This window comes from Lampetra fluviatilis, chromosome 1 (genome assembly GCF_964198595.1).
Source record: "Lampetra fluviatilis chromosome 1, kcLamFluv1.1, whole genome shotgun sequence".
In the NCBI taxonomy this organism is placed as follows: Eukaryota; Metazoa; Chordata; class Hyperoartia; order Petromyzontiformes; family Petromyzontidae; genus Lampetra; species Lampetra fluviatilis.
In genome coordinates, this window is record NC_136275.1 from 29,650,148 (window position 1) to 29,662,715 (window position 12,568).

Below are 12,568 nucleotides of genomic sequence, written 5' to 3' on the forward strand. Positions count from 1 at the left end.
TCCAATGCTCTCCTGTGGATTGCAGCTTGGTAGTTAGCACGCTTGAAGTGATTCTAGATTTGAAGCTTTCGTGACTGCAATGATTCATATTCTCAGGTTTTTTCGGTAAAGTCACGGAGGTAAAACATTAAAAGTAATGAAAGTAAAATAAAACAAAACAAAAATAAAATTCACGACGTTTCGGAGGCAACACAAGTCTCCGTCATCAGGTGGGACCGTCACAGCCAGATTAGCTGCATCAAGTGAAGCAATGATTCAAGATGTAATCCCTTATAAGCAAGTTGAAGGGGGGGAGGAGAGGGGGGGGGGGAGTTCATCAGAATGTGGTAGCCAATGAATGGAAACGTATCGGGAGGGAGGGGGGGTGGGAGGGGGAGGGAGCCAACCAAGCCGTCGCCAAATTTTTTGTTGGCTCCCTCCCCCTCCCACCCCCCCTCCCTCCCGATACGTTTCCATTCATTGGCTACCACATTCTGATGAACTCCCCCCCCCCTCTCCTCCCCCCCTTCAACTTGCTTATAAGGGATTACATCTTGAATCATTGCTTCACTTGATGCAGCTAATCTGGCTGTGACGGTCCCACCTGATGACGGAGACTTGTGTTGCCTCCGAAACGTCGTGAATTTTATTTTTGTTTTGTTTTATTTTACTTTCATTACTTTTAATGTTTTACCTACGTGACTTTACCGAAAAAACCTGAGAATACGCTTGAAGTGCTCTGTAAGTGCATATTTAGTTGGAGGTAATGCCTGTTCGGAAGAGGCCTGGACACAGAACCTATTGTATCTGGCCAAATTAACATCTGATACCTTTTCTCCATACAGCTCACACACAACACGTTCTATGGTCACAAATGTGGTGCTGTCCACTTCAAATTGCCTCCCAAGAGCAACAAATGCACTGATGTACTCTGCATTTCCAGACACTATATTTAGTGGTTTCTCTTTTCCTTTCCCAGTGAATGTGTGTAGTCCTATCAGTGCCTCTGTTAGTGAAGGACCCAAAGCAGAACCAATAGCCTGGAGATCTAACATTCTTTGCCTGTCTTTTGTTCCTGTCAGAAAGTACATTTTTGCTGAGGGAAGCTTAGCCATTATTGAAAGTGAAATGATAGCAACATCAATGTCACGACTCTGGATGATTATCTTATTATAAAGTTCACTCCAGGCATGTTTTGCATGAAGTAGGAGGCTCGTGTCAGCTTCTTCATGGTCATAAGTCAAAGATTCTACCTCTTTGACAGACATAATTCCATATTTAAGAGTGAGTTGATGACATACATTTCTGTGTGCCACAAAGATAGCTATGTCTTTTCCAGCTGCTTGTAAAGGCACAGTTCTCCATGTCTCAAAGAGAAAGTCTGTCAAGGCTTCTTTATTTTCACCACTGGCTAGAAACTTGGTCCACTGACTTGGAGTCTTCTGCTTGATGCTGTATATTTGCAGTAATTGTTGTCCAGCAACAGCACGTCTTGATCGTTCAGCATTTTTGATGCTCACTGCCGGGTAGCGATCAATGACAAAATCGACCCTTGGACAACTGAACTTTCTACCCATCTTAATCATAAGTTGACGAAGATCATCAGCAAGCTCACCGAATGTGTCTGGCATATTCTTGAGACTCCTGATCAATGCCATGTCATCTATCAGTAGGGCACCATTATCACCAACAGTCTTGTTCACATGACAGTCCTTGTTCTTTGATTCTAAACAAGCTAGAAAAGCAGCCTTATTTGTTTTGGCTAATGAACCATCAGTGCTTGCTAGCGGGGATGAGATATTGCCAAGTGAATATGTCAGAATCTCTTTCAAGTTTACAGACAGGGATTGACTTATCACTAACAGTCGTGCAAAGAGTCTCCTGTCATTTTTTAGAATGACTTGATTTCCATCTTTTGTCTTGGATGATTTCTTCATTTGATCCCCAAACGTAGTGAGCTTCAAGGACTTTATTGGAGAGAAGAAGTCTGTTTTTGATGACTGGACTCGATCTTGGATGAAAATTTTCAGAGCTGTTTCACCTTTATCACAAGCACTTTGTATGTCATCTCTGATAGTCTTTGTAGCAACAACACCAGAGCTAATACATACAAGATCTTCACGAGGCAGCAAGGGATTGATCATAGACTCAACCGCTGAAACCAAAGATATAACAGCAGCATTGTCTTTTGCAATTCTTGTTGCATCCAACTCTTTATGACCCCTCTCTTCATGTTGCATTCCAGCCATCATTTCACACTGCCTTGTGATTGCAGAACGTTCAGGATGAGACAGTATTCATTTCTGGACGGCACCTCTGTTCAATGTTATCTTAGTTATGCCGCCTTTGGTCTTTGAATCACGGTTGCAGATTTGTTCTATTGCTTGGTCACAAGCTATGGATGAGAACCTGTTAGCATCCTTACGCTGTACTGTCCAGTTTCCTTTTGCAGTAACTTCTTCATAGCAGTGTGGATGAGTCTTTGGAAGATTGATCATCTCGACCCAATATGCTGATAGGTACCTTGCATAATTTTGGCGGTCATATGCAAAATACCATGCCAGCATACGTCTCACTGTTGCTAAGTGAAGGCTCCAGTCAGAGCATTAGATAGGACATGTATATTTAAAGCCCTACCTTCTATAGAGAAATAATTTGATTATGGAATTACAATGCATTCACAGGCAATATGTAAATGTAATTGGAGTGACCCCACAGATTTGTGAACAAACATTTTTTTGTACCTACCTATATGTTTTTTCAGTTTTGCTGATAAATCTTGTGTAATCTCGATAGCAGGATTTGTGGTATCGGACCTCGATTGCAATGCAGTCTTTCCCACGAATGTGTGTCAGAATGCTCTCATCTGATTTCATTTGAGCTGCCTCACGAAGAAGTCCTATATTAAAGATATGAAGAATAAATTATAAACCCAGTTGGCAATATATTAGCTTGCATAACATTCAATTCAAGTGAGTAAACATACCTGTGTTAATCGAGCTTGATCGCCGCTATCAGATGAAGCTGCGCTGCTTAAGTCCTCCTCCATGTTTACATGTGCGTAGTGATATTGGCTTGATTTTGGCTCTGACATACTTACATTTTCGATGCTGATTGGTTGAAAATCGAGCTCAACAGTTTTATATGTCTCAATACGCAGTCAATATAGTGCGCCAATAAATTACACTTTTCTGATTAACTGCAGGATAATGCGTGGATAACTTTTTGCTTGGATACCTTTTATTAACGTTGAACATATTGAGCAAAAGAAAAAGTAGTGCCCCGTTTGTCGGAACGAAACTGAACGATACAGCTCACGTACAGCGGCCTAAAGCCGGTGCTTGACACCGAGCAACCACCGCCACCTATTGCGCGGCGGTTGAACTTACGACTCTCGGTCCGAACAGGCAACTGGACATATGGGACAGTTTCGATTTAAAGCTTTCGTGACTGCAGGGATTCATCTTCTTGGTTCTTTCGGTAAAGTCACGTAGAAGGGAAGTAATAAAATAATAAAAATAAAATATAATAAAACAATTCTCACGACGTTTCGGCTACAACGCAAGCAGCCGTCTTCAGGTGAAGAATGAGACACTGCCAAGCTAGGAGCTTATATATAAGCTGAGTTGGAGGTGGAAGAAGAAGAGAGCCTTAACAAAAGAATGTGCATATCAAGAGGAATTTAGCATATTCATGGGAAATGCGTAGGAGGTGGGCGGGGGGGGGGGTTTCAAAGTCATATTATGCCCATGCATTATGCAGGATCAGCAGCACCAAAGGGAGGGGGGGGGTAGCATTAACAAAGGGAGGGCATGTTAATAGTATGTAGAAGCAATGACACATGTGAATGGGAAAACGGTGGCAGGAGATCCGCAGCGGAGCAAATAATGCATTCCCTGTGGAGAACACAAGATACACAGTTAATGCCAGTGAGTGGACTGCGGTCTGAAAGTCACCATAAACGTGAACAACAATCAATTAAGATCCGAAGTGGTTTATTACGTCCTTCCAATGATTGCTGAGCCAGAATCCATCTTCTCGGTTGAAATTGTCTCTGTGTTTGTATATGTGGATCGCCTCATGAACGAATCTCTCATGGTAGCCAGATGGCTTGCAGAGAACCTCTGTCTGAAATCCTACGGCCTTTCACTGGAAAAACCACCTCTGCGGTACAAAACTTTACTGACCTGGTATCGACAATCAAGGGGATTTCCCTGTCCCCAGACGACCTGCTTGTCAGTTTTGATGTGGTTTCCTTGTTCACCAAGGTTCCTGTGCCTGACACCATCGCAATCATTGAAGACTTGGTTCATCAAGGGCTGAATGCTGGGGTACCCCCCCTGGTGAGACACTGCTTAACCAATACATACTTCACCTGGAATGGAACCTTCTACAAACAAACTGAGGGCACCCCAATGGGCTCCCCCCTATCTCCGGTTGTAGCCAACATTTTCATGGAGAAATTTGAGACTGACGCCATCCAGACTGCCACTCTACACCCGACCTTATGGAAGAGGTACGTAGATGACACTTTTGTCATCTGGCCACATGGCCGGCCTGCTCTAGACAAATTTCTCGACCACATCAATTCCATGCACCCAGCCATCAGATTCACCATGGAAGTCGAAAAAGATGGCAAGCTACCCTTTTTGGATGTCCTAATTAAAAGGAGACCTGATGGTTCAATGAGCCATTCTGTCTACAGGAAAGCCACCCATACGGATGCCTACCTAAAACCGGATTCCCACCACCATCCATCCCAGAAGAACTCCCTCATCAAGACTCTATACCATAGAGCCCAATGCATCTCCGACCAGGAACACATTGCCAGTGAACTCAAACACGTACGCCAAGCTCTTAAGGCTAATGGTTACTCCGACTACACAATCCGCAAGGCCATCACTCCAACCGTCAAGAAGGATCCTGCTGAGGAGCCTTTCAAAACCATCATCTTACCCTACATTGCTGGGGTCACAAAAAAGATCTCCAAAATCCTGATTAAACACAAGATTCAGGTACGATTCAACACAGTACATAAAATCCGTGATCTGGTTCCGTCTGTAAAAGACGTGGCTCCAGACATACAGTACCCTGGCGTCTACAAACTAAGTTGCCTCTGTGGTAGCAGTTACATTGGAGAAACCAAACGACATGTCTCGGACCGCATCCGTGAACATAAAGCTGACCTGAAACACGGTAGGACAAACACCTCAGCCGTGGCAGATCACTGTTACAATTCAGTGGGTTCACATGACATTGACTTCTCCAAGACAGAGGTTCTCTGCAAGCCATCTGGCTACCATGAGAGATTCGTTCATGAGGCGATCCACATATACAAACACAGAGACAATTTCAATCGAGAAGATGGATTCTGGCTCAGCAATCATTGGAAGGACGTAATAAACCACTTCGGATCTTAATTGATTGTTGTTCACGTTTATGGTGACTTTCAGACCGCAGTCCACTCACTGGCATTAACTGTGTATCTTGTGTTCTCCACAGGGAATGCATTATTTGCTCCGCTGCGGATCTCCTGCCACCGTTTTCCCATTCACATGTGTCATTGCTTCTACATACTATTAACATGCCCTCCCTTTGTTAATGCTACCCCCCCCTCCCTTTGGTGCTGCTGATCCTGCATAATGCATGGGCATAATATGACTTTGAAAACCCCCTCCGCCCACCTCCTACGCATTTCCCATGAATATGCTAAATTCCTCTTGATATGCACATTCTTTTGTTAAGGCTCTCTTCTTCTTCCACCTCCAACTCAGCTTATATATAAGCTCCTAGCTTGGCAGTGTCTCATTCTTCACCTGAAGACGGCTGCTTGCGTTGTAGCCGAAACGTCGTGAGAATTGTTTTATTATGTTTTATTTTTATTATTTTATTACTTCCCTTCTACGTGACTTTACCGAAAGAACCAAGAAGATATGGGACAGGTTTGTATCTCTGAAAGTTCGTAAGTCGAATCTTCGTAAGTAGAGGAGTCCCTGTATGTGAAACTCGCGAATCCAAAACCCGCGCAGGGAGAGTGGTTTAACTGTACTCGGCCCACTTCCTCAACTCGTGTGTGTGTATATTTGATTTCCTCGTGGGGAACGGTAGATAGTGGTTAACGCACTGCATGACATACCTGGTGACCCGGGTTCAATTCCCGCTCACAGCCAACACTAGTGACGATTATCTTAGCCGGTCCTGGGCCTTCCCTAGGTTAACTCAGCCTCAAATGAGTACCCGGTGCTGTGTGTATAAGTATCGCCACTATGGGTGTGGTGCTGGCCACCCACACTCTATTGTAACCCTGCCGGCCTTTCAACGTGACTTTACCGAAAGATCCAAGAATAGGGTTGATATTGCCAATTTGATGCATGAGCAATATAGACTGATTTTTGTTGTCAATAACAGTGGCCTTTAAAAGGAAAAATAAAATATATAATAGGTGACATTTCGGGCTACGGCCCTTCCTCACAGCTTACAAATATTTACTTTTTAATTTAATTAGATTTATGTGTAGAGGAGTAATTTGGGGACGGGACGTCATGCGCGCTGTCCAGTGCGATGATGTCTTTGGACGTGACGTCATGTGCGCTGGGCAGGGCGATGACGTCATGTCTCCTCTAGGTACCTAAGGGGGACCCCGTGACGAAAGCGGGGTCACTGCGGGAGCCCGGGATAGAGAACGGTCGAAGAGCCAGGCAGGGGTAGAGCTCAAGGAGTCCGGAGAGAAGCCGGCAGTCGTCATAGCAGGTGCTACTCTTCTCGGTCGGTCGGTGTTGGCTGAACCCCCGATCCGACTCGAGGGAGAGAGCTCTGGAGCTAGCCGAGCTAAGAACAGATCGAGTGAAGGGTCGTGTGAAGGACCCAGTATAGGACCCCTACCCTTGGGGAAGTGATCTAAACCCTTAATAAATAACCGGCGCAAGCCCTTACCTGAAGACCTGCCTCTGCGTCGTCATTTGCACCTCAACATATTTGTGATTAAGGACCTCCTGCTTAAAACGTCACCGACTATATATATTTCCATTTAAGGCCGCAGTGTTTTTTGACGGACGTGTTGGTTTGTTTTTGTGTTGATTGTGCTTGTGCACCACTGCCAACGCGAATGCAGCGCAGCAGCAGCAGCATCACAAAACTATTTCTCACTCTCCCTTTTTGCCACGGCTACGAACGGCTTATTACACGCTTTTTCTTCACTGTCAGTTGTATCCTCAAATCTGGCAACTCAATTTTTACCCACTTCCCAATGTGGTATCGACTGCAATCTTGGTATACTTATGTCATATTGATGACAATACTATATTCTATCATTAAAAATAAAAAAATATATATTGTGTTATGTTTCGGCTTGGGTCTAATTGTCCACGCTCAACTGGGCTGTAAATCACCATGGTCCCTTATGTTATGGCAAGCTTCGTGGCCACTTCCTGGAGTCGTGGAGTTCTTCCATTACTAGTACGGTACATTTAATTAAAGTGTGTTTTTAAAAAGGTTTTTTAAATATTACTTATTTTGGCAGCCCTGACCAGAGTCCCGAGCTGGTGTGTGGCTACGTGGAGGAGAGTCTGCTGGGCAGGAGTCTGCCCTTTCACACGGTGGCCTTCGACTGCAGCAGCCACGACGCCCAGGTGCCGCATGCTCGCTCGCTCGCACGCTCGTCCACTCAGTCGCTCAGTCACTTGCACGCTCGGTCGCTCGTCCGCTCGCCCGGTCACTCTTCCACGCCGTAGCCTCAAGGAACTATCGCATGGTCTTGTCACACACTGATGGCTACTGGTGTCAAACACCAGTTGCTTCCAAAATGACGCAGTGTTATCTAACCTGCTTCCGTTTCTCCCTTTAAACAACCCCCATCGCTTTTACCCTAGCCCAGCATCATCATCCTGCTGCTACTGCTACTCCCTGCCCCCCAGCTATGACCAGGCCTGCCCCTACTCCTATCACTACCCCAACCCCTATCACTACCCCAACCCCTATCACTACAACAACCCCTATCACTACCCCAACCCCTATCACTACCCCAACCCCTATCACTACCTCAACCCCTATCACTACCCTAACCCCTATCACTACCCCTATCACTACCCCAACTCCTATTACTACCCCACCCCTATCACTACCCCTATTACTACCCCAACCCCTATCACTACCCCTATCACTACCCCAACCCCTATTACTACCCCAACCCCTATCACTACACCAACCCCTATAACTACCCCTATCACTACCCCAACCCCTATCACTGTCCCAACTCCTATCACTACCCCAACCCCTATCACTACCACAACCCCTATCACTACCCCAACGCCTATCACTACCCCAACCCCTCTCACTTACCCAGCCTCCATCACTACCCCTATCACTACCCCAACCCCTATCACTACCCCAACCCCAACCCCTATCACTACCACAACCCCTATCACTACCCCAACGCCTATCACTACCCCAACCCCTCTCACTTACCCAGCCTCCATCACTACCCCTATCACTACCCCAACCCCTATCACTACCCCAACCCCTATCACTACCCCAACCCCTATCACTACCCCAACCCCTATTACTACCCCAACCCCTATCACTACACCAACCCCTATAACTACCCCTATCACTACCCCAACCCCTATCACTGCCCCAACTCCTATTACTACCCCAACCCCTATCACTACCACAACCCCTATCACTACCCCAACGCCTATCACTACCCCAACCCCTCTCACTTACCCAGCCTCCATCACTACCCCTATCGCTACCCCAACCCCTATCACTACCCCAAACCCTATCACTACCCCAACCCCTATCACTACCCCTATTACTACCCCAACCCTCCCTTAACCACTCCCACCTGTTCTCCTGTCACCATAACTACACCCCGACTTTTAATAAACCCTATATTTATTTCAACCACGATCATCTTAGGTAAAATTTTATAATCGTTCTATAGCGCCTTGTAAAGCACCTCGGAATTAGGTGCTATATATACATCTTTATAAGGTTAGATAATTACGACACATATACATTTCCTAACATGGAGAGACACACGGATTAGATGAAGTGCAATTAATAATTCATAAACCGGTATTTGCATCGTCGCCACTATCAATTTAAACTCTTCTTCTTTCGTATGGATTAATAGTGGCAGATTAATAGATGTAATTGTAGATGTTGCTATCCACTCAGTTTCCTGTTCAGATGCAAGAGTGGATCTCGTCCATTCCTCCTTTAAAGGAGTGAAGCCAGCAGCAGCGGCGGAGTGTTTACGATGGCGGTCGATGGTTTGAGATTCATGGCCGCACCGCTTGCAGGCCGCCAAATCTTTGACGGTGCCATTTGTGCATCGGCTGGTCGCATCCGCCATGCGCCCGGTCCCGATTCTGTCGATGTTCGACCATTGGCGGCGTGGAAGGTTGAAGCTGGGAAGTTCGACGGTCGAAGTGTCCTGCATTAGATGATTCTCTTTGATGTCAGTCGCAGTACAGACTCTCGCTTCCACCTCTCGCATTCCTTTGTGCTTGTGGCGTGGAGTGAGGCCGCTGCTGCGATCCAGAAGGGGTGGCGTGATTTTTAAGCGTCAAGAGCGGACCGAGTTACGTCTCGCGTTTTTTCAAACCTAACACTCGCGATGATTTGCTTGCAGACGCTGCTGGGACGATTGGCCAAGATGACGGGAGGCCGGTACCACTGTTACAGTTCTGGCAGTCAGGTGATCAGAATAAAAACATTTATTTATGCTGGAGGAATCCGATGAGCTATAATGCTTTTTTTCACAGATGTCCAGTAGGGGCACAGGGTCAGAACGTTACAACAAACTATTTATAAACATAATTCTAGATTTGAAGCTTTCGTGACTGCAAGGATTCATATTCTTAGGTTTTTTCGGTAAAGTCACGTAGGTAAAACATCAAAATTAATAAAAATAAAATAAAGATCACGACGTTTCGGAGGCAACACAAGTCTCCGTCATCAGGTGGGACCGTCACAGCCAGATTAGCTGCATCAAGTGAGGCAATGATTCAAGATGTAATCCCTTAAAAGCGAGTTGAGGGGGGAGGAGAGGGGGGGGGGGAGCTCATCAGAATGTGGTAGCCAATGAATGGAACGTATCGGGAGGGAGGGGGGCGGGGCCAAAAGGGTGGGCGACGGCGTGGAAGCGATTGTGCGCAAGCGACAAACTGCTGCACACGCCAACGCATTGGACAGAGAGGGGGGGAGGGGGAGGCCTGATACACATGATAGAAAAGAACGAAAATGCCCATGTTTATACCAATGCTGGCTGAACAATGAAGAGATTACTGTTAAACACTGGGGATGTTAACACTCGGTAAAGTAAAGTAAAATAGTGCCTGTCAGATAAGATGGTCCAAAAAAGTGTAATTAAGTCTTTTTTGCGTGGTTAATAACATCTTTCCAATGATTACTAAGTTTGTACCCATCATCACGGTTGAAATTATGTCTGTGTTTGTATATTTGTATGGCTTCGTGTACAAACCTTTGATGGTAGCCAGGAGGTTTGCAGAGAACCTTGGTCTCGGAAAAGACAATTTCATGAGAGCCCACCGAGTTGTAGCAATGATCGGCAACGGCCGAAGAATCAGTTCTGCCGTGTTTCAGATCTGACTTGTGCTCGCGGACACGATCAGCAACATGACGTTTCGTTTCTCCAATGTAGCAATCACCACAAATGCAACTCAATTTGTAGACTCCAGGATACTGTAAGTCAGGAACGACATCCTTCACAGATGGAATCAGATCACGGATTTTATGCACTGTACTGAATCGGACTTGGATCTTATGTTTGTTTAGAATTTTGGAGATCTTTTTGGTCACGCCTGCTATGTATGGTAACGTGATAGTTTTGGTCGGAGTTTCATGTGGCTGTTTCTGTGTGGTGGGAGAGACAGCTTGGCGGATAGTACGGTCAGAGTATCCGTTCATCCTGAGGGCCCGATGTACATGTCTTAATTCACCGGTCAGGTGGTGTTGGTCAGAAATGCCATGGGCTCTGTGGTATAGCGTTTTGATGAGAGAATTCTTTTGAGATGGGTGGTGGTGGGAATCCGGTTTCAAGTAGGAATCTGTGTGGGTGGCTTTCCTGTAGACAGAATGTCCCAAGGATCCGTCAGGCCTCCTCTCAAACAGAATATCCAAGAATGGTAGTTTACCGTCTTTCTCCACTTCCATGGTGAATCTGATGGATGGGTGTCTAGAATTGATGTGGTCCAAGAAGTGGTTCAGTGCTGGGAGGCCATGTGGCCAGATGACGAAAGTGTCGTCCACATACCTCTTCCACAAGGAAGGACGCAGGGTGGATGTCTGGATGGCGTCTGATTCAAACTTTTCCATGAACATGTTGGCTATAACTGGTGACAAGGGGGAGCCCATAGGGGTACCCTCATTCTGTTTGTAGAAGGTGCCATTCCAGGTAAAATAGGTGTTGGTGAGGCAATGCCTAACCAGCGCAGGTACATCAGAATTCAATCCATGTTGGACTAAGTCCTCAATTATTGTTAGGGTGTCCGGTACTGGGACTTTGGTAAACAAAGATACTACATCAAAGCTGACGAGGATGTCATCAGGAGATAGTACCATGTCCTTAACCATAGAGACTAATTGGGTTGAGTTGAGTACTGCCGAAGAGGTCTTGCCTGTGAAGGGGAGCAGAGTATCTGATAGAAAACGGGCTAGTTTGTACGTAGGAGAGTTTATCGTCGACACGATGGGTCGTAGCGGGGTGCCTTCCTTATGGATTTTGGGAAGACCATAGAGTCTGGGAGGTCTAGCCGCCGATGGTTTTAGAGAGGGACGTTTGCTTGGTTCGATTAGGGAAGTCGAACTCGTGATGATACTGTTGGTTTTCGTCGTTAGGCTTTTAGTAGGATCGTTTTTAATTTTGGAGTAACTCCCATCATTAAGAAGGTCCAGGATTTTGTTGTTGTATGAATCTTTATCCATGATGACCGTGGCATTGCCCTTGTCTGCCGAGAGGATGACTATATCATCTCTCTTTTTTAGGTCCGCGAGTTCAGAGCGTTCGTTTTTGCTGATGTTACTAGTGGGTTTCTTAGCATTCTTAAGAATAGTAGCTATTTCACTCTTGCTACATCCGCATGGATGTGTCTCTATTTTACCTGGAATGGCACCTTCTACAAACAGAATGAGGGTACCCCTATGGGCTCCCCCTTGTCACCAGTTATAGCCAACATGTTCATGGAAAAGTTTGAATCAGACGCCATCCAGACATCCACCCTGCGTCCTTCCTTGTGGAAGAGGTATGTGGACGACACTTTCGTCATCTGGCCACATGGCCTCCCAGCACTGAACCACTTCTTGGACCACATCAATTCTAGACACCCATCCATCAGATTCACCATGGAAGTGGAGAAAGACGGTAAACTACCATTCTTGGATATTCTGTTTGAGAGGAGGCCTGACGGATCCTTGGGACATTCTGTCTACAGGAAAGCCACCCACACAGATTCCTACTTGAAACCGGATTCCCACCACCACCCATCTCAAAAGAATTCTCTCATCAAAACGCTATACCACAGAGCCCATGGCATTTCTGACCAACACCACCTGACCGGTGAATTAA

At 45.9% G+C, this 12,568-nt stretch overlaps 1 protein-coding gene across 1 annotated transcript in view; it reads left to right on the forward strand.

The window, feature by feature from the left end:
- VWA3A (von Willebrand factor A domain containing 3A) overlaps positions 1-12,568 on the forward strand; it is a 167,385-nt gene that overhangs the window by 49,271 nt on the left and 105,546 nt on the right. Inside the window, 2 exon segments of the mRNA XM_078860424.1 lie at positions 7,499-7,607; positions 9,614-9,679. Coding sequence (XP_078716550.1) covers positions 7,499-7,607; positions 9,614-9,679 — 175 coding nt within the window.